This window comes from Pelophylax lessonae (genome assembly GCF_965119305.1).
Source record: "Pelophylax lessonae genome assembly, chromosome: 1".
NCBI classification, from domain to species: domain Eukaryota; kingdom Metazoa; phylum Chordata; class Amphibia; order Anura; family Ranidae; genus Pelophylax; species Pelophylax lessonae.
Window position 1 is genome coordinate 672,140,638 of NC_138768.1, and position 26,199 is coordinate 672,166,836.

Consider the following 26,199-nt stretch of genomic DNA (forward strand, 5'->3'; position numbering starts at 1 on the left):
AGACCGGAGGTCTACCTTGAGGGTTTTTTTCCGTTGGAATTTCAGTTGAGTAACATCGTGTGATTGATGAGCCTTTAAAACTTCTAGTTGGCACCGGTTGGGCCTTCTAGATTGGATTTTGATTTCCATTTTCCCACCCCTCATTTGTGGCACTGCTTTGGGACGTCCCGAGTTGATATTAATCAAGGAGGACTACGTCTGTCAATGAGCGACAGAGAAAAATGGATTTTTGTAAAATCTTACCGTAAAATCCTTTTCCCTTAAGCTCATTGACAGACTTAGTACCCGCCCCTCTGTTTTTGAGTTGGGTTGGGTTAAATTCTCTAAACACTGCTTTGGGACATAACTGATTTGCTGTAGCAGGAAGTGAGAGGATATACCCTCTGGGACTGCCCCTAGGGTGTGGCCAGAACGTTTTCTTTCCTGTCTAGTCCTACTCCTGTAGAGGGCAGTATAACCCAAGTTGATATTAATCAAGGAGGACTACGTCTGTCAATGAGCTTAAGAGAAAAGGATTTTACGGTAAGATTTTACAAAAATTGTTTTCTCACTGAATCTTGTCTCTAGTTGATGAGTATACTGGGTAAATGGGGGGTGGGGTGGGGGGGGGATTTTTCCATCCACCTCGTTGTGTATGGATAGAGGAATCTTTTATTTTATTTTTTCTGTTTAGCTTGCTTTGGCCAAATAACAACCCATTGCATGAGTCTTAAATACTCTTTTTCTAATTTGTGCTAATTTTTTTATTTTTTTTATTTTTAAATCTATTCTAGGTTTACAAGTTTGAAATAGAAACTTCAGCTTTGTTTTGGCTAGCATTCATTTGACACCTAGAAAATAAGCATACTACCAGTGATGGTATCATTTGATTAGATGTGGAAAATCTTGGTATGCTTTTTAAATGAGATCTGAGACATACATGCTGGGAGGGGTCCCTCTGCTTTCCATTGTGTGGATTCTACAGCATAAAACTGCTGCTAAATAAACAATGACCTTTTGAAATAAATCCTCTGTGCTGCTGTAACAGAACTGCTCAGCTTGAATAAATAGTTTCATTAAACCCATCCCAAAGAATGACATGACTGTAATATTACAGTGTAACAAAAATGTATTCATAAAAACTTTTAAACAGAAATAGTTTCCTTCCTTTTTTTCTTTTTCTTTTACATTTTCCTTTTTTCACTTCTATAATAAAAGCCAGAGCTTTGTTTTACTCCTCTGGTCCCATTCATATGGCACTTTTCCACTGCAAGTACTGGCTCGGCTCTACTCGGCCCTGCTTGGGCCGGTTTGGTTTTCCACTGCATGGTACCGTGTTGGAACGGTTCGGTACGGTTTGGTATGCTTTGCTTTTCCACTAAAGTAGTACTAAAGTAAGTGGGTGGGATAACAACGATTCTCTGACCAATCAGTGACTAGTAGTGACTGCATGCAAAGGATTGTGGATATGGTACCTCTTGGAACCACAATTGAGGTGGTACTGTTTTATGGGGCTTTTCCACTGCATGGAACCAAACGGTTCTGCTCGCTTTTGTGCTTTTCCACTGCTGGTACCGCATGGTATGGTGTAGGAACGGTTCATTACGGTACGGTACGGTACGGCGGTGCTTTTCCACTACATGGAACCGAACGGTACGGCTCTCTAAAACAGTACCACCTCGATTGTGGTTCCAAGAGGTACCATACCAGTACCATATCCCACAATCCTTTGCATGCAGTCACTACTAGCCACTGATTGGTCAGAGAATCGTTGTTATCCCACCTACTTACTTCAGTACTACTTTAGTGGAAAAGCAAACCATACCAAACTGTACCGAACCGTTCCAACACCGTACCATGCAGTGGAAAACCAAATCGGGCCAAGCAGTGCCGAGTAGAGCCAAGCCGGTACTTGCAGTGGAAAAGTGCCATTAGAGAGCCGTACCATTTGGTTCCATGTTGTGGAAAAACGCCGCCGTACCGAACCGTTCCAACACCATACCATGCAGTACCGGCAGTGGAAAAGCACAAAAGCGAGCCTAACCGTTCGGTTCCATGCAGTGGAAAAGCCCCATAGTCGAGCAACGTGAAGCTGCGTTCACGTACCCACCCACACTTACACCTAGTGACAACCAGTTCTCAAAGTAAAAGCTAAAAATCAAATCCTAGTAGCCTGTTCTCAATGTATGCATTTCTATGTATCTACCATAGTTGGTAGGTCAGATACTTTTGAGTTGTGGACCATTTACAGAGTTGCCTTTAACGCAGCAGTGTAGCATTTCTTATATTTACAAATACACCGATAAACCTAAATATTAAGATTATTTACAGATATTATCTCGCTACAGTGGCATCTGAAAGTGGGTGGGATATATTCGGCAGTAAGTGCCGGGTCACACTTGTGCGATGCGGGAAGGCCGCGAATTCGCAGCCTGTTCCCGCATCGCAAACGCACATCTGGCAGTTCACACTGCCATATGCGATACGCTGGGGGTGTCAATGAAATGTTAACGACACCCCCAGTTTGATCGCATATCGCTGTGCGATCTGACAGTTCGCCTCGGATCGCACAAGTGTGAACCACTGTGCAATCCGATCCTGATGCGGCTGAAAAAATGCCTCATGTGTGACTTTTGTGCGGGTGTAGTGCGAATTTAGCCATACAAAGTGTATGGCTGAATTCGCACTGCACATCCGATCGCATGTAATGAAGGAGCAGTGCGCTCCGATATTACATGCGATCGCCGCACACGCGGAAGTGTGAACCGGGACTTAGAAAGCAAGTTTCCATGATGTAGATGTGCTGAAAGCAGAAAAAATGGGTATAGCAGTTTTTTGTGTATGGGGCTGTGTAGCTGCTGATCAGTCTGGGTGCCCCTACAATGGGCATGTAAGCATCAAAACTGGACCACAAAAAAAAGGAAAGGAAAAAGATAACCTGGTATGATGAATGCATGAATATTTTTTTCTTTTACACAATGAGCATGGCCGTGTGCATATACGTCGCTTACCTGGGAAAGAGATGGCACCGGGATGCAGTACGGGAGGAAGGCAAGCCAGTGGAGGTAGTTTGATGCTTTGAGCAATGTTCTGCTGGGAAACCTTGTGAATGTGATTCGTACCATTTTTTTTTTTTTTTATATAAAACATTTATGCTGTCAAAGTACCCTTAATAGAAAAGGTATTCCCTGATGGCAGTAGTCTCTTTCAGCAGGATAATCAACCCTGCCAAACTGCAAAAATGGTTCAAAAATGGTCTGAGGAACACAACGAGTTTGAAATGTTGATTTGGCCTCCAAACTCTCCAGATCTCAATATATTGATCATCTGTGGGATGTGCTGGAAAAACCAAGTCCGAACCATGAAAACCTCTCCTGGCAGTTTACAGCACTTCAATAATCTGCTACTGATGGCTTGGTGCAATATACCACAGCGTATCTTCAGAGGTCTTGTTGTGTCATGATGGGTCAGGGTTGTTTTGGCCACCAAAGGTAGACCTACTCAGTAATAGGTGGGTCACCATGATGTTTTAGCTGATAGATGATATGTCTTTGTGTTTTTTTTGTCTTTTTTTTTTTTTTTTTTTAATCACCCCTTGTGTTAGAAAACAAAATCCATACAATGTTGCTGCAGGGACTGCCCACTGTACTCTGATAGCAGCAGTCTCTTTGCTGCAGTCTAACCTACAGATTCACAATTCTCACCTTTTTTCTTTTGAGCAAGCCTCTACTATCAGCCATAAAAGTGAGATTTTTAGTCAACTCATAGACTTGCATTGTGTGTGAAGTAATTGCAAATAGCTACTTTAGACTTTCTTATGTAGCACTTCCCCTAGAAGATTGCTGAGAATTACACTCCTTGGGTCCCCTTGGTTACCATCAACTGACAATAGATAAACGGCATTAAAAGTTCTTGGCTCGGTCAATGATCAGTCCAGGGGATGTTGGTTTTGTATTTTTAGACCTGGGATAGGAGAAGGGATGAGTGGGATACTCCAACTAGTAACTATGCACAATTCTGAGGACAACTGACTGTAGAATGTGGCAAGGCCGCTGCTTCACCTTGCCACTGAAGTGAAGATTACTTTTCCTGCTTGAAGACTCTCTTCAGGGTTAATAACTTGGCACCCCCTTTACTCCCACAAACTGTGTGCTGACACCCGTCCGCTGACTCTAGCCACTGGAGTGGTACCCTTCCTGGGCAGACCCTTTGGCAAGCTCCCCTGTAGTTACAGACACTGGTTTTTCACAGTTGCTCTGCCTTTACCTCCACCGTCAGCTTCCACTGGACCTCTGGGTTCAGCCACACTTTCTAGTCCACTAGGCCGACTGCCTGTGACCACCATCCACAGCAAACAGAAGGAGAGACAGCCATCACCCTCCTCCTGGGACCAGGCTTCCCGCCCAAAGACCCCCTGACGCTTTTATAAGGATGCACCACTGTTTGTGCCAACCCACTGGGATAGTTAGAAAAGCCTGTGTGTCACTGACTGGGTTTCCTCCACTGTCCAACAGGCTCCCCTATTGGATACAGTGGGGATACTCCCTCAGCCCAGATGAATCACACCCTTGACACATGCAACAGGCATAACTAAGTACTAATCGGGCTTCCCTGATAAGCAGACAGAGCAACTATATTTTCTCTGCCTAGCACCTACCTAGGAGGGTGCTACATCTTTAGATCTATCTATCTATCTATCTATCTATCTATCTATCTATCTCTCTATCTCTCTATCTCTCTATCTCTCTATCTCTCTATCTCTCTATCTCTCTATCTCTCTATCTCTCTATCTCTCTATCTCTCTATCTCTCTATCTCTCTATCTCTCTATCTCTCTATCTCTCTATATAATCTTTTTTTTTTTTTTTTGTATCACCGTGTAATCAATGGCTGCTTATGTAATTCTCATTACCTTTTGCCATGTATGCTTTTGATGTAATGCAGCAGATAAATGTTTGTCATGTGCACTTGTGGTTTCTAAGAAAATGTCTTTCAGTTGATTTAGGTGTTCAAATGTGGTAAAATCTATATATAACTTTTATAGATCTGCATCAATAAATTCATAAGTATCATAAAAACAAACCTGCTAGAGCAGGGAAAAAAACTTGTCACTTCTGTTGGGCAGTTCTTTTTGCATACTTCACAAAGGTCTGTGCAAATATACTTGTTGTCTGATGTACTGCACACTGCCTGACACTCGCCCCTCCCCCATTAAATAGCTCTTGGTGGGTAAAGTCAGGAAGGCTTTTTTTTTTCTTAATGCATTCTATGCATTAAGATCAAAAGCCTTATGTGTGTAGCAGCCCCCCCCCCCCCCAACACACCAAATACTTACTAGTGCCCCTTTTCTGTCCAGCGATGTCCACGAGTCCATTGGCTGTTCTGGTACTCTCCACTCTGATTGGCTGAGATACAGCTGGGGCACCATTGGCTCCTGCGTCTGTCAATCAAAGTTAGTGAGCCAATCAGGAGAGATGGGGGCGGGGCCAAACGGCAGTTCCATGTCTGAATGGACACACGAAGCTGTGGCTTGGCTCGGGTGCCCCCATAGCAAGCTGCTTGCTGTGGGGGCACTCGATAGGGAGGGACCTGAGAAGAGGAGTATTCGGGGCTGCTCTGTGCATAGCCAACTGCACAGAAGAGGTAAGTATAACATGGCAGCAACATTTGGCAAAAAAAAAAAAAAAATGCCTGATGCTTGTAAAAGTGTGTACATTGTTTAGCCGCGTCACACTGTATTTACCTGCATTTAGGCGCAGTCAGTTGAGCTGCGTTAAGAGAGAATAGAATTTTGTGCTTTTTAGGATCAGATTAGACACTAAACATGCCTGACTAAATGCATCTAAATGAAGCTAAACTGCTTAAAGCAGGAACCTCTACATACAGGAAAGCGTCATTTTGGAAGCGTAAAAGTAATACTTCCCACATGACGTTTAGTAAAGTGAAACATAGGAGTGCCAGTGTCAATAAGGCTTAGGACTGTTTTACAACACACACGTAGCATGTATGCATTTTTAAAAAATTTCTGCTGCTAGGTGAACTTTTATCAGACGTGTAACCCACAATATGCATAACATACAATACATAAACACCAGGTGGGTTTACTAATTTTATTCCTTTCATTTGATAGAGAAATGCAATCAGTTTAAACGAGCAAAACACGTGTCATATTCTGAACCATTTTTCGTTTTAAAATCGCACCTTTGAAAAATCGTTAGATTTTCGACCATTAGTGGGGCCACAGCAACGGCCGATTTTTGTGTGGCCATCAAATTTGAGTGATCAAGCATGTTGGAATTTAAAAAAAAAAAAATGAACAAATTTCTTATCAAGGATGGGAGAATCGTGCGAGAAATATAATAAAAAAAGAAATATGCATAAACTGTGACCTGGAAAGATGAGAAGATTCCCAGCCACGAATTTTCTTTTCCGTAAAACAACGTGAAACTTGAAGGCTTGGTTGGTCGAATTTCGAAATTGATGGTGGAAACATCGGACTACAAAACGCACACATTTTTGATCGACAAATCGTAATTGGACCCATGTATGGCCTGCATTAATTATTATACTTTTGGCTGACGCCTTCAGTTTTTTTTCTGGGAATCCAAAAGGGGGAATATCACTAGAGTCCCTGGAATGACTTATGCCGGCCATTGACGGATCAAATCTTGGGTGGTTCAGCAGGAACCCGCTGAGATTCGAGCTGTGTTATGGGCAGGCTGAATGTACCAAGTTGAATGATCAGCTTGGGTACAACCAGCCTGACGGATTTTACTTACTAGCCGGTAGCAATAATCACTGTCTTCTCCCAGCAGGGATGGCTTCCTGTGGTTGCAGGAAATAAATTTGCACCATGTATGGCCTGCCTTACATAGCCTTTACATGATACCACCTGTCTTTTTTTCTAAACAGTGGCATGTTTCTTTTTTTAAATGTAAGTTTTGCATAGTGTAGGGAAAGATTTTAAATCCCATCAGTTTCTTTTTCCCCAATAGGACAGTCGCACTGTAAAAAAAAAAAAAAAAAAAAAAAAAGTCTAATGGAATTTTTATTGTGCCAGTATTGACCATAAAAAAATAATCTCTTCTAGTTATAAATTCTGAAGAAGAATAATGTAGTTTTTATACAAAAAAGTGTCTTCAATGTTGTTGTAGTTTCACTTTAGGGCTACAAATACATTTTAGATGTATCTGCCAAAGGTTGCCAGCAGAGGTCACTGTTAGAATGGTAAATGTGTGCTTAAAATAATAGTGACGTGCAACTACTGATCTGAATGGTTGTAGGACAATAAAAGCGAATGGCAAATGCTCTAAGGATGCACATCCGTTTATTTAAGCAAAACTTTTAATTCTGATAACTTTTTAAAAAAAATTCTGCTGTGTCTCAGGTTGCATTGTTCCCTGTAAACTATAGATAACACTTGAAATATACCCAATGTGTTGGCCATCTCCTTTTGTAAGATGTAATGTTTGTTTGTTTTTTTTCTTGCATGTAATATTTTAGGTTTACCAAAACATAATCCGTATTTTATGATTTATTGTTAATATTTAAGGGTTCTTTTAATAGCGTACATTCCTTTTTTTCTTTTTTTTTTTTTTTTTTTTTTGTATTTCTGATTTTGGACCATGTCCCAAAAAAAAAAAAATCTCAACAAAATACCTTTCTGTAGTTCCTAATGTCAGAGCTATTTTAGAGGTTTCTGAATCTGGAAGGACTGCTGGCCTGGAGTTGAACAGATTTTCTAAACCTGACAGTCAGAAAAAATTGGTACTTTATTTAGACAACAGTAGAGAGCGGAGTAGAGGGCAGATCTATGACTTCAGAATGATTTCAGCAGCATTTACATACCATTTGTTTTTTTTCACTCTAGGAGCTTGAAATGGCTCAAGATTTGCCAAGAAGCACAGCTGCTGAAATACCTGTAACAAGCAATGGAGACATTGATGACACTTCAGAGCACAGCTTTAATCTGGTAAATATAGTTTTTCCATTCACGCTTGCTATTTAAAGTTTACTTGTCACAATTTTAAAGCTTTTCACTTATGACTGTAAAGAGAATTCCTAGAATTGAACTCTCCTACCGTGTGTGACTACTTACTGTTTTATTAATTGTAATGGTTATAAACAAACCCCCAGTCCCCACACCGCAAGCATTATTTCAAGATTAAGGCTCCTTTCACACTTGTGCGACCTAAAAGTAGTGCGGTTTTGACTGGATTTGAGGCAATGCCTGTGTCTGTGGACCTCAAAACGCATCAAAGCCAGACCAAAGTAGTGTAGGGAGTACTTTTGAGATCGCTGCAATTTGAAGTCGCACAGATATGAACAGGACTCATTGGAAATCATGGAGTACGACTTGTCATGTGACTTTGCAGTCCCAAATCGCAGGACAAGTCACGCAAGTGTGAAAGGGGCCTAAACCCTAATACTTAAGGGCAGCCAAACACTAATAGGGATTCAAATCTAATTTATATAGTTTAATGGGTTTTCTCACTGATGATTAGTAAATAGTTATTGAGTGGGCTGAGTTAGACTGCAGGAATCGTAGGAGCAAGAGTCCTGCTTTTAGGGCACCAAAGGAGCTGTTGCAAATTTCACCTGTAGGTGCCTGCTCTAAGATCATGTTGCAGTTTTTTTTAATTACCAGGACACTTTTGGAGGGTTTTTAATAAAAGAGGGCTTCTTTCACACGGTCCGCTGCGTGCTGCGGTCCGTTCTCTGCTCAGCGGGGATCGATCCGCCGATCCCCGCTGAGCCAGTGGATGACAGCTCCGTCTCCGCACAGTGTGCGGAGAGGGAGGTGTCAGAGCCCTGCTGCTCTCTATGGGGAATCGGATGAGAGTGGACAGGCCTGTCCGCTCTCATCCGATCCGATCCCCTGGACGGATGGAAAATAGGTTTTCCATCCATCCGGATTTCAAGGACAGGATCGGATGTGGATGGCAGCAGGACATGTCTCCGCTTTCATCCGCTGCCCCATAGGAATGCATGGAGGATCCGATCAGATCCGCCTAAAATACTGACAGGCGGATCTGATCGGATTGTTCGCGTGAAAGGAGCCAATCTGTCACTGCGAGGGCAACAAGAATGTTTGTTTTTAGTTGTCAGTAGCCTGCGTACATTGTGTTTTGCCTGTTTTCACTAGAGGAGACAGCCAGAACCATCACTACTGCAGAAACATGTCCGTCCTCCCTCCCTCCCCCTCCATGTCCGTCCTCCCTCCCTCTCCATGTCCGTCCCTCCCTCTCCATGTCCGTCCCTCCCTCCCTCTCTCTCCATCCCTCCCTCTCTCTCCATCCCTCCCTCTCTCTCCATCCCTCCCTCTCTCTCCATCCCTCTCTCTCTCTCCATCCCTCTCTCTCTCTTCTCTCTCTCTTCTCTCTTCTCTCTCTCTCTCTCCCTCTCCCTCTCCCTCTCCCTCTCCCTCTCCCCCTCCCTCTCCCCCTCTCTCCATCCCTCCCTCTCTCTTTCTCTCCATCCCTCCCTCTCTCTTTCTCTCCATCCCTCCCTCTCTCTTTCTCTCCATCCCTCCCCCTCCATGTCTGTCCTTCCTCCCTCCCCCTCCATGTCTGTCCTTCCTCCCTCCCCCTCCATGTCTGTCCTTCCTCCCTCCCCCTCCATGTCTGTCCTTCCTCCCTCCCCCTCCATGTCTGTCCTTCCTCCCTCCCTCCCTCCCTCCCTCCCTCCCCTCCATGTCTGTCCTTCCTCCCTCCCTCCCTCCCTCCCTCCCTCCCTCCCTCCCCTCCATGTCTGTCCTTCCTCCCTCCCTCCCTCCCCTCCATGTCTGTCCTTCCTCCCTCCCTCCCTCCCTCCCTCCCTCCCTCCCCTCCATGTCTGTCCTCCCTCCCTCCCTCCCTCCCTCCCTCCCTCCCTCCCTCCCTCCCCTCCATGTCTGTCCTTCCTTCCTCCCTCCCTCCCTCCCTCCCTCCCTCCCTCCCCTCCATGTCTGTCCTTCCTCCCTCCCTCCCTCCCTCCCCTCCATGTCTGTCCTTCCTCCCTCCCTCCCTCCCTCCCCTCCATGTCTGTCCTTCCTCCCTCCCTCCCTCCCTCCCTCCCCTCCATGTCTGTCCTTCCTCCCTCCCTCCCTCCCTCCCCTCCATGTCTGTCCTTCCTCCCTCCCTCCCTCCCTCCCCTCCATGTCTGTCCTTCCTCCCTCCCTCCCTCCCTCCCCTCCATGTCTGTCCTTCCTCCCTCCCTCCCTCCCTCCCCTCCATGTCTGTCCTTCCTCCCTCCCCCTCCATGTCTGTCCTTCCTCCCTGCCTCTCCATATCCTTCCTCCCTCCCTCCCTCCCCCTCCATATCCTTCCTTCCTTCCTCCCTCCCTCCCTCTCCATATCCTTCCTCCCTCCCTCTCCATATCCTTCCTCCCTCCCTCCCTCTCCATATCCTTCCTCCCTCCCTCCCTCCCTCCCTCTCCATATCCTTCCTCCCTCCCTTCCTCCCTCCCCCTCCATATCCTTCCTCCCTCCCTCCCTCCCTCCCCCTCCATATCCTTCCTCCCTCCCCCTTTGGGAGAAGACATTGATTATCGCTAGCTGTTTTAGCAGCTGCTATCGACAGTTGCAAGAGAATTCGGCAGGCTAGTTGTACCCAAGTTGATTTATCAGCTTGGTACATTAAGCCTGCCCATTACCAGTTCGAATCTCAGTCAGTTCCTGCTGAATTAGCCAAGATTCAAACCATGCATGTATGGCTGGCCTTACATGTCTACAGCAGCAGAGTAATACATGCCCCTCCCAAAGATCGTTTCCTACAGATGCCAAAGAACAGGGAAAGATCATTTGACCACACAACAGTGCTGCAGGAATAGGCTAATGAAAGGATGAAAAAAAAAAATACAGTGACATGATATAAATTGTCACTTTAACTGTATTTGACTCCTACCTCCTGCAGTTTTTCTCATACTCAGTGGCATGGTACTTGTATATGTGATAAACCTGTACATTAGGCCTAATACATTTTTGAATAACAACAGAAGAAAAACCTGTTTGTTTTAAATGGGGGCTGCTCTTTACAGAGAGAAGAATGTTATTTTGTTACCATCTGAGTTGATAATCAAGAGTCACCATTGCCAAACTGCCGAGCTTTCCAGGGGTCTTTTGGTGTTCCTGCTATTTTCAGTTCCACTCTGTATTTTTCCTTTACTTCTCATCCATATTTACATACCTTGTGGCATGTAGATGCAAGTACAGTATATGTATGCTGTTGATGTAATCAGATTAAGTTATATGAACATTTTTCTATTATCTCATGAAGCGGTCGCCTGCTTGTGTCACTGTAGACGTTGCATAATCACTCCAATTGTATTGGCTCTGTTCTTGCTTTGTATATTTTGTTCCAAGATTGTGGTAAATAAAGTAGCTTTAATGGCACTATGGTTTGGCCTAGAATGACATGTCCTCTTGCACATACTGTACAAGTGAGGGTACATGCAGAGGGATGAAGGTTCTATGTAACTCCCACTAATCCTGTTTGCAGCCTCGGTGCTTCTCCCTTTTTCAGACTTTAAGACTCCACATCGGATAATTAAGTACTCATATTTCACTTCATCGCGTAAACAGTTTGCCGTCAATCACTAAGAAGCAAAATAAAATCTACAGGGATAAATCTTTCATATAAGCAGGGTTTTATATGATAAATGTATAGCAACAGGTTTATTTTTTATAGGTAGCAGGGAGGGGCTGATGTATAATAGGTGCAGCAAATTTGGCAGTGATGCAATAGCCATCACCTCTCATTTTATTCAAATGCTTAATCAGCCTCAAGGGGTAATTTCTCACCTGATATTATGTTTTTCCAGTGCAACTTCTTATTTGTCAGCCAATCTACTATCTTTATTTATGGTGCTTCTGCCCTTTTGGAAATTGCATGCCCACAACGTGTTTTGTCTGTAGCTGTTAAATCCTAGAGGTAGAAAATAAACTTTTATTTACTAAACCAGAAAAAGAGGAGTTATCCCAGTTTAATAACTGCACTGAAAATCTTTGTATGATTTAGTATAAAAAAAAAAAACTAGCAAAAAATAAAAATCACTATATACAGTATACTATATTTTTTTGCATTGCCTTTATTACTGAAAACACTACATAGTGGTGGAGTTGAAATAAGTGCTATTTTAGGGAAAAATTGCATTACGATTGAGCAAGTCACATTGTTCCATAAATAACAAATAAGTATCTTTCCAGAAAAAAAAAAAAAATTGAATCTGTTAAGCAAGGTTACCATAATCGTTGTCCAGTGCAAGCACTATTCTTATGTAAAAGCACTAAATCACCAAAAGATTTTGCCATTTACATGCATCTTGCCCTAGGTCTGTATAAGGCCCCAATACAGTATACAACCACAATGCACAAGACTTCTCCCTACTGTATTTATGGGACTCAAAAGCTGTGCAAGAGTGCCATTTGCTCAAGATGCTTGCTCCATTGCATACGCTCTGGAATCACCAAACTGAACTCCAGCATCATTCACCATAGAGAGCCATATACAGCTTTGTTTCCTGTCATGACATCTATGCTCTTGGATGTGTCTGCTTGACGTTTACCAGGGAAAGGAGCAAGAGGGAAGGCAAGCAGTCAAGCATTTCCAAATACAAAAAAAAAAAATGTTTTTGGATTTATTAGGCATAAAGATCAACGTGTAGTAAAGCTGTAAGTGTCATTTGCAACGGATGTATGTATATTGACTTACAATCTACTTGTTGGTCCTACTGGTTTCCAGGCAATTTCATAATAACCTGGAGAGGGCTGCTAAAATGTCAATGGTATTGCCAGCCACTCTGTCCTTGCAGCGTCATACACACTATAAGATTTTCTGAAGACTTTTTTTCCTTTAGATTTACCAAAACCATATAATATGAGGTCAAACCTAAACCCTTTCAATTTGTATGCAATCTGGCAGGCCCTTGCACTACATAGAAAAGGTAAATCTGAAGGAAAAAGTCTTCAGAAAATCTTATAGTGTGTATGGCCCTTTAGGCTGGCCATACATTATGCAATTTTCTTTCCTTCAACTATGGGTTGAAGAAAGAACATTGCCCAATTCCACACTTCAACAGAGTCAGTGCTGATGGGGGAATCCCTCCCGCTGCGCTGTTGTCTTTTTTGATAGCATTGTTGTAATACAATGATTACTACTGCCGGCTATCGTATGGCGAAAACTTGACATCTTTGTTGTACTGATCTCTATCAATAGATAGACTTCTGTACAACAAGCCTGCCCATAGATGGATCAAAATTTCCTTCTAAACCAGGCGACTTTCGATCCATATATGGCTGACTTTAGGTTACAAACTACACTATATTGTCAAAGTATTGGGACACCTTGCTTTACACACATGAACTTTAATGGCATCCCTGTCTTAGTCTGTAGGGTTTATCATTGAGTTGGCCCACCTTTTGCAGCTATAACCGCTTCAACTCTTCTGGGAAGGTGGTCCACATGGTTTAGGAGTGTTTTTATAGGAATGTCTGACCATTCTTCCAAAAGCGCATTTGTATGGTCAGGCACTGATGTGGATGAGAAGGGCTGGCTTGCAGTTTTCTCTCTAATTCATCCCAAAAGTGTTCTATCTGGTTGCGGTCGGGATTCTGTGCAGGCCAGTCAAGTTCCTCCACCCCAAACTCGCTCATCCATGTCTTTATGGACCTTTCTTTGTGCACTGGTGCTCAGTGATGTTGGAACAGGAAGGGGCCATCCCCAAACTGTTCCCACAAAGTTGGGAGCATGACATTGTCCAAAATGTCTTGGTATGCTGACGTCTTAAAGCGGAGTTCCACCCTAGTTATACATTTTTTTATAAAAATACCCCCGGGACAGTCAGGGCTAGCACATTCCACAATGGCTAGCCTCTGATCTGTCCCGGGTTGCACTTACCTTTCAGGAGAAATACTTACCTTGAAATTGTCTTGTCCAGCGCTGCCATCTCAGGTGTGGGCAGCTTGAAGCCAGCGCAATCTTCTTCCGCGTCCTCTTCGGTCCTCTTCCTTCTTCGGTCCCACGATGCACTGCACCGGCCCCGACGTCACTTCCGGGTCGCGCGCGTCATCCCTCCACAGCTTCTGGGCATGCCCAGAAGCTGTTTAGAAGGGAATGACGCGCGCGCCCCGGAACTGACGTCGGGGCCGGTGCAGGCGCAATGATTCCTGGGAGCGATGACGTTCAGCTCCCAGGAATCATTGCAAAAGCCAGGAAGTGACGAATCGCCGTGGCCGCCGAGGGGAGGAAGAAGGAAGTAAGGTGAGTATATTTTCTCTAAAAGGTAAGTGAAAAAAAAAAAATTGCGATTTATCCATTTGTTTTTCAGGTGACCGGGAGCGAGAAGATGGAGGTAAGTATAAATTTCGGGTGGAACTCCGCTTTAAGAGTTCCCTTCACTAGAACTAAGGGGCCTTGCCCAACCCCTGAAAAACAGCCTCAAACCTATCCCCCCTCCCCCTCCAGCAAATGATTTGGACCAGTGCACAAAGCAAGTTCCATAAAGACATGGATGAGCACGTTGTGGGTGGAGGAACTTGACTGGCCTGACCTCAACCCGATAGAACACCTTTGGGATGATGTAGAGCTGAGACTGCGAACCAGGCCTTCTTGTCGAACATCAGTGCCTGACCTCACAAATGCGTTTCTATAAGGATGGTCAAACATTCCCATAGACACACTCCTAAACCTTGTGGACAAACTTCCCAGAAGAGTTGAATCTGTAGGGTGGGGACTGAGCTCAGAATGAGCTAGATTTAATAATTCGCTTATAGATCTGGCCTTAAAGGATAAATTCACCTTTCGGAACATGTTGCATGTTACACCCGTTTTTAGGGTAGAACTTGTAACTTGTTCCCTCTGCTGCAGCCGCTCCCCGCTGCTTTTTCTCTCCCTGTGACAGCAGTATAGGGAGAAGTTCCCCGGTACTAGCTGTCACTTTTTGAGAACAACGTGGCCATGCAGGGCTCTGCTCACATTGCCACGTCATTCATTCAGAGTTCTGTGACTGAATGAACTAGAAGGCTAGGTTCATGCCTGGGGTCCAGTGAGTCTGTTCACAGGTTCAGGTGTGATTCAGGTCTGAATTTTTGCCTGAATTCGCACCTGAACCTGATGCACAGGATCTTCTGCAATCCGGAACGCAGCTGTCCTGGATCTGTGTGAACTGGCTTCATTGAGAGCCAGTCACACTTGCCTAGCATACGAATTGGATGCACTGAAACCGGCATCCAGTTCGCATATATATGAACCTAGCCTAAGCCCCAACATCGTCGGCTTGTCGTTCTCAATAAACTACCATGGCACTGTTGAGTGCTGTGGTTGTTCATTGAGTCTTCAGTGTAAAACTGCCTGCCCGTTAATTGTACGGAAAGGCCGTTTACACTGACAGTCTGCAGGAGACCTGCATGGCTCCAGCAATCTACTGATCACTGGGTGCAATGCTTTACAGGCGCCTTAATTTTTTTTAGGAGCCTGTAAAGCACTGCACCAGATATAAACAGATCGCTGGAGCTTTGCAGGTCTCCTGCAGACTGTCAGGAACATTCAATGAACTACCACAGCGCTCAACAGCACCGTGGTAGTTCATTAAGAGCTACAAGCCAGCAGCCTAAAAGGCTGTCAGTAGTTGTAGTTCATCTATTCAAAGAACTTGTTTTAAAAAGTGACAGCTACTTTTCTCCCTGTACTGCTGTCACAGGGAATGTGGGGATCACTGAGTGGCTGCAGGATTTGGAACATGTCACGTGTTCCACCCTAAAAAAAACCGGTGGAACATGCAACATGTTTCCCAAGGTGAACTTGAACTTTGTTTCCTGATAGTGGTACTTTCCTATATTCTTTGTTCTGGTTTTTACAAGGGGTTTTCTATTTGTCAGGTGGCAAAGGCTTCCCTTACCCACTGGATTCTGTTAAAATTTTGTTGTCATTGAAGAAGGGGAACTGCCTAATAAATCTAAATTACACAGTGAGCCAAAGTGACATCATACTATTTGACTGCACCTGACAGTACACATTGGCTGCATTGCATCTCCAAAAATGTGCCCATCTTTGCAGGTTCTTAGGCATTATAGTTAACCCCTTTAGGCTATAGGAAATCTAAAACCACATACAAATGTAAGCCATCTTTACAAAATATTTTGCTGTTACATAACTTGTATAAAACCATTTTTCTCTTATGTTCATTGACGCTCTCAGCTCCATATCTTCTTTGACCCTTGGGTTATGCTGCTCTCATTAGGAGGACACTAGGCAGAAAAGGGTTAAGAGTTTGACTACGCCCATAGGGCAGTACCAGAGGGTATACTCCCTCTTCCTGCTCTAGCTCTTCAGTTTTTTTTTTCTGCCTAGTCAGGAGTAAGGACCTAGCTCCCTGCTGGGATCTTTGGTCCTTGCATTTTTTCCCTTTTTTAAACGGAACTTTTTTAATTTTGTTTTTCTTTCTACAATCAAGTCTGTTCCAGTGAAAACTACAACCAACTGACGTACTGGGTGGCACTGGATATCCTAGATCCTTACGGTCTTATGGCCAGCTCATGCGTGCAGGTCGGCCGCGACCTAGCTCCACTGGACGGGGGCAGGCCGGCGAGTAAAACACCTTGCGAGGATACACACGACCTTATGAAGAGGAAAGTGATAGATAGTCACTAGTGAAGAGGATTCCTCCACTTCTGCAATGGCGTGCGAAAAGGGGCTGGTGGATGCACTGATTGTATCTGTACATGAGACCTTGCAGATGGAGGATGCAGCTGCGATGGAGGCGAAGGTTCTCTTTTCCATCCACAAGCCGTCCAGAGCAGCAAAGGTGTTCCCTTTTCCCTCCTATTTTGACAGAATTGTCACTAAAGCGTGGGGACGACCAAAGCATCACCTTGGAGTCCCTAAGTAATTTGCTAGGCGATACCCCTGTGAGGAGTCCCTTATTAAGAAGTGAACTGTTCACCGGTAGTGGACCCTCCGGTTTCCAGATTGAACAAGGCAACCATGATTCTGGTTGAAGAGTCCCCTGCCTTTGAGGATCCAGCTGACAGGAAGGTGGAGCCTGTTGCCCGCATTATGTACACCCTGGCTGGTTCTGCATTGAGGCTGATTATTCACCATGGCCCTGGTGTCGCAGACACTGACCGAATGGGCTAAGTTTTGCGCCATGACCTGGAGGGTCCAAGGGCTGCAGTTTATCTGTGATGCCCCTTTGGGTGCGGCTCCCCTAGTGGCTCTTCTCTCTGTTTTAGCAATGGTCCTTAGACGTGTCTTTTGGCTCAAATGCTGGTCTGTGGACTAGACTTCTAAAAAGGCCTTGACTGATCTTCCCTTTCAAAGAGATCGCCTGTTTGGTGCTACCCTGATGACATCATTAAAGGTCTCCCAGAGGGGGAAGAGCACCTTTCTGTCCGCAGGCTACTAAGGAGGGAAGAAACATCGTAGACGTGGGCCCTCCTCCTCAGCTCATACGTTTTTTCGTCCCTCCCTCTGGAGGATCCACACGAATTTGGTCTGGCAAGTCAAGAGCGGCTTCTCCAGACCCACGGATAAGGCCCCTTCAGCATGAAGGTGCACCCTTACCCGTATCTTGGGTGGAGGGACCTCTTCGCTGGTTCCCGGACCCGTGGACTTCCCTGGTACAAGACAAGTGAGTTGACTAGGTCATATGGTCCAGCTACAAGACCGTCTTTTGTTCTTACCCTCTGGTAAGGTTCTTCCTTCCAACGTGCGACTGTCCCTGGTCCGCTTGCAGGCTTTTTTTGGGGCGATGCAAGACTTTTACTTCAAGGGGTGATTGTCCTGGTTCCGACTTTGGAATGTTTAGAGGGGTTTTACTCAAACCGGTTTACAGTCCCCAGGAAGGAGAGCAAGGTGCATCCAGTTCTGGACCTCAAGGCGCTGATCTGCTTTGTGCGGGTGCAGAAGTTGAGAATAAAGTCTGTTTGCACGGTGATGGCTTCCCCTGCATCAGGGGGATTTTCTTGCCTCCCTAGACATCAGGGACGCTTACCTTCACATTCCAATATGTGTTGGTCACCAGCGCTACCTCTGCTTTGCCGTGGGAGAGGAGCATTATAAGTTTGTGGCGTTACCCTTTGGTCTTGCCTCTGCTCCTCGGGTCTTCACGAAAGTGTTGGCCCCGGTGCTAGCATTGTTATGTCGGCGGGGGATCGTGGTCCTGGGCTACTTGGACGACCTTCTTCTGAGAGCAGAGCTCCTACTGCGCTGATGGAAAACCTGGAAATCACCATACGGACCCTGAAGGAGTTTGGCTGGATTTATTCAGAAGTCTGCCTTGGTTCCTTCCACGAAGCTTGACTATCTGGGTCTGACTCTGGATCCGGTCTTAGCCAGAGTACTCCTTCCTCTGGACAAACTCCAGAAACTGCAGGCTGCAATTTGTCCCCTGCTGTCCAGCAGATGGTCATCCCTCCGGACCTGCATGTGGGTGCTGGGCCTGATGGTGTTGACTTTCAAGGCTGTCCCGTTTGCACAGTTCCATACGAGGTCCCTGCAATGGGAGATTTTGATTTAATAGGACAAGAATGCAGTCCCTGGACAACTAAATACAGCTGAGCCGGGGTACTAAAGGGTCCCCGATCTCTGATAGCTCCGTCCTCCGGCGCTCCGGCATGGCAAATCCTTCCTCCCCTTGTATGGAACAGTGGTCACCATGGATCGTTCCCAAGGATGTCCAGTGTGCATTCAATCAGACAATGCCACAGCTGTGGCTTATGTCAATCACCAGGGGGCCTCAAGAAGTGTCCTGTCGGCTCTGGAGGTAGATGGCATTTTCAGGTGGGAAGAACATTTTGTTCTAGCCCTTTCTGCCATACCATTCCCGGAGTGGAAAACTGGCAGGCGGATTCCCTCAGTCGGCAGGCGTTGACCAGGGGGAATGGTCTCTTCATTCGGAGGTGTTTCATCGGTTGTTTCTCCGGTGGGGCACCCCTGAGGTACATCTGTTGGTGTCTCAGCTTAACAGAAAGGTGCAGAGGTTCATGGCATGATCACGGGATCCTCTGGCAGACGCCACAGACGCGCTGGTGGCCCCCGTGCGGTCAGTATTGTCTGATTTACGCCTTCCCTCCTCTCAAGCTTCTGCCAAGACTTCTACGCAGGATCGAGGCAGAAGGGATTCCGGCCATCTTAGTGGCCCTGGACTGGCCTCGCCAGGCCTGGTACGCCGTTCTGGTGCAGCTGGTCGCCGACGTTCCTTGGAAGCCTCTTCTCAGGGAGGATCTGCTGTCTCAAGGGTGAATCTTCCATCCTGCTTTACAGTTGCTGGCTTTGACGGTTTGGCTGTTGAAAGCCAGGTGCAGAAGTGGTTTGTCTGAATCAGTGATTCCAACTCTGTTAAAAGCTAGGAAATCTACTTCTAGGAAACATCCTAAGGAATTTGCTTTGCATGCCTTGGATATTTATCCAGGCGATTAGGGTGTACCTGGCAGCTACAGGGTCTTTTAGGAAATCGGACTCCCTATTTGTGCTTACAGATGGACCTTGGAAAGGGTTGTCCGCTTCCTCTGTGACTATTTCCAGTTGGATCAGACAGATGATGATTCAGGCCTTTTCAATCAGGGGTCAGGTTCCTCCTTTCCCTGTCAAGACACAGTCTACTAAGGCGCTCAGTGCCTCCTGGGCCTTCGATCCTAAGGCATCCGTGATGCAGGTTTGCAAGGTGGCTACCTGGTCGTCGGTGCACACTTTCACAAAGTTCTATAAAGCGGATGTGTTGGCATCTACGGATGCTTCTTTTGGCCGCAAGGTTTTGCAGGCTGCTGTTTTGAGGACCTGGTCCTCTTTGAGGGTGTATTGTTTTTTTTTTTTTTTTTTTTCAGGTGGGCTCCAGTTGTTTTGGTTGAGCTCCTGTTGCCTTGTTGGCTACTGTTTAGCCTTTTAGCCTAGAGCATACACTTTTTTATCCTGAGAAATAGAGCTTGGTACGTAAGCCATCTTTTTTTCAGGTCCATGCACTGTTGTGTGTCATTTTAATGCAATATTCTGATTTTTAATTTACTTGATGGAATAAAAATAATTTGTTTAGGGCTGTGATACTTTCACTTCTAGTTACATCATCAGTAATTAGAGGCCAAAGCAAGGGTGAAAAATTAGATACTTAAAAATAAATTAAAGCTGGATAGTAGCTGCAAGTTTTATTCATTTCAGCTTCTTTAAGCTGCAATGGCTGCTTATCCCAGATGTTTTTTTTACAGTAGATTGGCACTTGGTAGGCCTAGAAATACCATGCCTGCTAACATTCTGCAGTGCCAAAAAAAAGCACTTTTACACATCTAACTTGTCTATCCCACATTTTCTTTTCATGCTCACTTTTAGTACAGTGGAGACTTGCATTAGCTCATTATGTGACATTACATTTCTTTTTGCTAGAATCCGAACTGAGCTTTGGTGTGTAGCATGAATGCACAGATGTCAGATGACATTTATTCTCCTGTATCCCAGAATAGTGACCTCTTTTATTCTCCTGGGAAGGAGAGAACTGCAAAAAAAACAAATTTCCTTTGTAGTATTTGTTGAAGGAAATTAATTAGTCTTCCTTGTGTTTTTATTGTTAATTGTAGGTTTAAAAAAGTTTTCTGCATGCAAACTGAATGGGCTACTCTGGGAAAAGTCTTTGTGACGTTCAAAGAGAATCTGAACTGTACAAGCTGTGTGCGCTCAAAAAACGTCAAGCAGGGGACAAAAAATCAGTTACCAATGTTGTATGTAGGCTGCCTGCGGCTAGTTGTTTTTTTTTTTTTTTTTTCCCCACTTCTGACACCTTCTGTGCCTTTGTCTCTGTGTGGAGGTAGCCATCTTGGTAGACCTAGGATTTTTCTTTCTCATGTCATAGCTGCCCACTGATTACAGGTGATAGGTTGATTGGTGAAAGACTAATAAAACAGCTTTGACATCCAAAATGGACAGATCCATAGAATGAATAAAGCAGGGAGATTTAAGCACTGACTCTCTCCAGCAAGGCGAGCAGTGAGCAGCACAACAGTGACATCAATAAATCTCATTTTCTGTCAATTTTTTTTTTTTTTTTTTGTTCAACCCGCTGGGAAAAAAACTAGTGGTGTGTATGAGGCTTTAAAATCTAACATTGCAGATATATGGCTATGAGACTGTAGGCACAGGGCTTGCATTGCTATGTTTCAATAGGAATTCAAGAAAAAAAGGCACATTTTGCAAAGTACTGCTTAAATACAATTTCATTTGTAGATGTTCACGGATAGTCTTATATGCTACGGTAGCACAAATCGCAGTAAATGTTTTGTATCTCCTAGTCTGCTAGTTGTCATGAGTTGCTGCTCACCCCAGCTCTCTGCACTGTAGTTTTAACGTATTACACGAAAACTGGCTATAGAGGAGTCTTTTTTTTTTTTTTTTTTCCCCCAGTCATCTTCCTAGATAGCTTAATGAGAGATAGGCTCCTACCAACACCGGATACACAATCAACATTATTTAAATACAGGTGAGAGCCAGGGACCCTCAGTACTTTGTATTTCCTTGGCAAGACAGGATCACTTCAAGAAAATGTCCTGCTGTCAGGCCTCCCTGCTAGGTTGCAGGAGCCTCCCGACCCTGGCCTCTCCTTAACTGGGGCAGTGTCCCTGGGAATGGTTAGCTGGGGAACCCCCCTGATACCTTTGGTTGGGGGGGGGGGATTGGGGGACTCCTTCCCATTTTTGTGTCCAGTTGGGGGGGAGCTACAGTGGAGACTTACCCGGTCCTTGCAGGCATCGCAGAGTCTGCATTACCTGGTGGGCAGCAGGGGACTGGTGCCTCCCTTGTTCCTAGCATGACCGTTAGAGGGAGTACAGTCACTCTCGTGGAGCCAGGAATGCAGAGGACGCGTAATTACCTGCCAGTATCCTCTGGGCGGCGTGGAAGTGTTGTGGCGGCCATCTTGAATATGTGCTGCGGGTGTCCCGCACTATCCTAGAATGGAAGGATAACTTGGAGAATAACAGCGCTGCACCATGGACCGGCATCCCAATCCACCGCATCCAGTCCGGGGCCTTCAGAGGGCCGTGCAGTGCAAGGGCGGTGCTCATTTGGGCGGTGCACATAAGGAAGCTGCAATCCTGCATTGCAATGGAGGCGGCTGCTGCAGACTAGGTGGATCAGGGGACGCACGCAGATCCTGGCCCTAAGGTAAGCGTGATGTAGGCTCATCAGCATGGTTACTTTTACACTAGTGGAGGGGTGGTAGTGGTTATGTACACAGAATAGTTTGCAAAGTGTGGAAGTCTCCGGTGGTCTTCCTCTCTCACTGGTGTTTTTTTGTTGTTACACCTGGCTATTTTCTTTACCGCTCAATGTTCGCTTGTGCCTCGCAGGGCTAGAGCTGGAAAAAGAGGGAGCTGTGCAGAGAGATGTCCCTAAAAAGAAATGTGCCTCGTGCAAACAAAAGCTGTCATCCACCTGGAAAAAAGTGCTTTGCCAAGACTGCATTGACGCTCTAATTCTAAAAAAAAGAATCTAGCTCTATGTTTAAAAATTGCTAGACTCCATGAATGTAGAGATGGTTAAAACTTTAAAGTCGTCAAGATCTTCTCTGCAAGTGCCAGGTCCTTGGGACGCATCTCAACCAAGTACGTCATATGCTAGCACAGCACCTCAGGCCCATGCATCCGTGCTACCAAGCAGAAAAAGTAAGGGTAGAAAAAAAGTCGGGTGCAAAAATTTCTGTTCCCCTCTGAGACAGATGATTTATTGAACATTATATGCGACACTTTGGAGTTAGAAGAAAAAGAGAGACAAAGTTTGTCAGTACACGATAAACTCTATGCAGGTTTGCAATCAAAACAGGAAAACATTCCCGGTACACGCTGCTTTGAAAGATATACTGCAGGAATTGAGGGAGCCAGAAACGAAAGTCTTTTCTCCCCAGAAATTTGAAAAGGTTTCCTTTTTAAGGAGGAAGATGCTGCGTTAAGATAGAAATGTCCAAAGCTGGATGCAGCTCTGTCCAAAATGGCCAGAAAATCATATCTATCTTTTGAGGAAGCAGGGGCGCTTAAAAATGCCATGGATAGAAAGACGAAAGGTTATTTAAAGAAGGCATGGGATGCAGGTGCTGCTAACTTTCAACCAGCCATTGCATCCACCAGTGTAGCCAAGGACATTGGATCTCTGGTTGAAGCAGTTGAAGATCCTCCTAGAACAATACTCTCCTAAAGAGTAGATTTCGGACTCAACACCCCCCCCCCCCCCCCATCCTCAACAAGGCTGTGGTTTATATTGCGGACGTCTCCACAGAGGCCATCAGGTTTTCAGCTAGATGTACAGCGCTCATAAACTAGGCCAGATGGGCGATCTGGCTTAAAGCCTGGGCGGGAGATGCAGCATCTAAAGCAAATTTATGCTTATTACTGTTCAAGGGTGGCTTAATATTTGGTTAAGACCTGGATTAGGTTTTGGAGAGATCTGCTGATAAAAAAAAAAAAAAAGGCTTTACAAATCCAGAGGCAACAGTCCAAAAAGCATTTTCGTCCTTTCAGGAAAATGTCAGAAGGACGCAGGCAAGAAGGACCAAAATAGACCCAGGCAACAAAAGAAGAGTAAAGGCAGAAGGGGATTTCTGTTTAATCCCTCCCAAACCAAAAACAAAAGCCATTGACTCCCTTTGCAGGGTAGGAGGGCAGTTGGGGGCCAAGGATTACAATCAACGAGTTCATCCTGCAACGGTTACAGGATAGAATTCCATCATACACCCCAAGCCGTTTTGTGGTGACTCCACATCCAAAAGACTCAGACATGACAGCTGCCATGATGCATCTAATCCTGGAGTTTCTGGATCAGGGAGTCATTTGTCCCATCCCTCGTGAGCAAGGTTATGGGGGGTTCTATTCCCATATGTTCATCAGAAGAAAACCTTCAGGGAAATACAGATTGATCCTGAATTTGAAGGAAGTCAACAAAAGTGTGGTGAACAAAAAATTCAAGATGGACACGATTTTCACAAAGCTATTCTTCAGCTTTCTTGGCAATGATTGATCTGAAAGATGCATACCTGCATATTCCGATCAGAGGCTGCTCCAAACCCTTCTTCGGGTTTGCAATGAAAGGACCAGGTCAGACCATCTTTTTCCAGCTCAACTCCCTCCTGTTCGGGTTGGCATCTGCTCCCAGGAGCTTCACAAAGGCCCTGGCAGAAGCCCAGAAGCCTTACAGGGGCTAAGGACTTCAGGTATCCAGATAATACCCTACCTGGGTGATCTGCTGTTTTTTGCAGTGTCATCCACAGAGCTGGAGAAAAACCTAACCTACACGATAAACCATCTGCAATCACTGGGGTGGATCATGAACTCAGAAAAGTCAAATTTGCAACCATCGCAGAAAGTGGTCTTCCTATGCATACATGACTCGGTGGAAGCAAAAATATGTTTACTGGAAGAGAAGAAACATCTGTTGAAGATGAAAACCTCCAATCTCCTCCTGAGACAGGCAGTATCCATCAGGGAAATAAGGCTTTTGGGCCTAATGATGGCATCTATCCCAGCGATCTCCTGGGCTCAAGCACGCATGGGAATACTGCAGAATTTTTCTGTCTGTGTGGAACAGGCAACGGAGTACCTTGAACGATTGAGTAACCCTGCCAAATCAAGTAAAGTCTCTGCATTGGTGGCTACAGGAAGACAACTTGTCGAAAGGAAGATCTTGGACGCAGGAAAATTCGGTCTGGATAACAATGGATGCGTGGGGTTGAAGAGCTCAGATGGAACGTATGGAACTAAAGGCAGTATGGAAAGCTTTTCTCTCCTTCGGACCCACCATAAAATGAAGACATATTTTGATTCTATCAGACAATGTGGCGGCAGTATTCTACATGAATAAACCAAGGGGGTTATGTGGGCTCCCTCCCTCATGGAGGTGGCAAAACTGATCCTTACAGGGGTGGAAGAAAACACCCTCTCTCCGGCAGTCATTTACCTCAAAGGGGAGCTGAATTCTCTAGCAGATTTCTTGAGCAGAGAAAAGATTTATCACACGGAATGGAGCTTAAATCTTGAAGTGTTTGAGTCAAATCGAGATGTGGGTTCGTCCTCTAATATACCTGTTTGCCTCATCCAAAAATGCAAAAGTAGAATTTTTTTTTCTCAATTCAGAGACCCTTACAGTCAGTCTGGATGCTTTTGCATTTTCATGGTCAGAGGATCTCCTGTACGCCTTCCCTCCGTTCAGGCTCATACCAAAGGTGATTCTGAAAGTCAAATCCTCAAGAACTAAAGTGATTCTGATAGCTCCAGCTTGGCCAAAAAGGTCATGGTTTGCTGCACTAAAGAAACTGTCAATAGCAACACCCTGGAGGCTGCCAGAGAGGATTGATTTACTGGTCCAGGGATATTTATGCTACCTGCAGGTAAGCCGTCTTTCTCTGGCTCCTGAGCAGCACCTGTTAAAAAAAAAAAAAAAAAAGGGATTGTCAGAAAAAGTAATCGACACGATCTTGAACAGTAGTAAAAAATTGGCAAATTGAATCTATTATAAAGTGTGGAAGAAATTCTCCTTTTGGTGGAAGGACAATGACAGGATTTCTGGACTGATTATTCCGATTTATTATTTAGGATTATACTACTGTTCCCATAGACGTGAGGCTATCTGCAGGGAAAGAGCCATGTGGTTTCCACTATGGTGATCAGGATTACTAGAAAGGCATGAGCATGTATCCCTTCATAAAGGCAGATATCAAAATGATATGCACTCCGCACCGCAGCAAACCTAGATCTATACTGGCAATCAGACCCTAGCATGGAGTGTTCGCCGGCTGAGATGTCAATGTAGAGCAAACGTGTCTACACATCTAAGGGAAGGTTTTCACTGCAAGTAGTCTTTCCGTAATGCCGGTTCGCCCGTACACGCTCTGAGCATATTGCAAGCAAACCGTTAACAGGAGCCATAATCAAAATCTAAAAAAAACATCCTGAAAAATGTCCACTAACAAAAAATAGGATAGAAAAAGATGGGGCTTTACAGGCCAGTGGGAGTAGAAGGATCAGACACAAAACCAATTTATATAAAACCAAAATACATTTTATTAATGGTTGCAGGATAAAACTACACATGGACAACCATGTATACTCAAAAACAACAGACTAACATATAATACTAAAATCAAACATAGAGAGTCACTAGCAATATAGAAACAAATCCCTTAGGGGGATATGACCAGAAAAAAAGCCTGTGTAGGGTGGAAAGTGGGTCTCAAGCTGGATTCGGTCAAGGTAGGTCCCCAGCAAGCCGACGCGTTTCG

General features: G+C 44.9%; 1 protein-coding gene across 3 annotated transcripts in view; it reads left to right on the top strand.

Moving 5' to 3' along the window:
• The window catches only part of ARFIP1 (ARF interacting protein 1), a 260,045-nt gene that overhangs the window by 80,202 nt on the left and 153,644 nt on the right, over positions 1-26,199 (top strand). For all 3 annotated transcript variants that reach the window (XM_082244069.1, XM_082244071.1, XM_082244070.1), the window contains one exon: positions 7,849-7,950. In XM_082244069.1, coding sequence (XP_082100195.1) covers positions 7,849-7,950 — 102 coding nt within the window. The remainder of the gene's footprint in view (positions 1-7,848; positions 7,951-26,199) is intronic.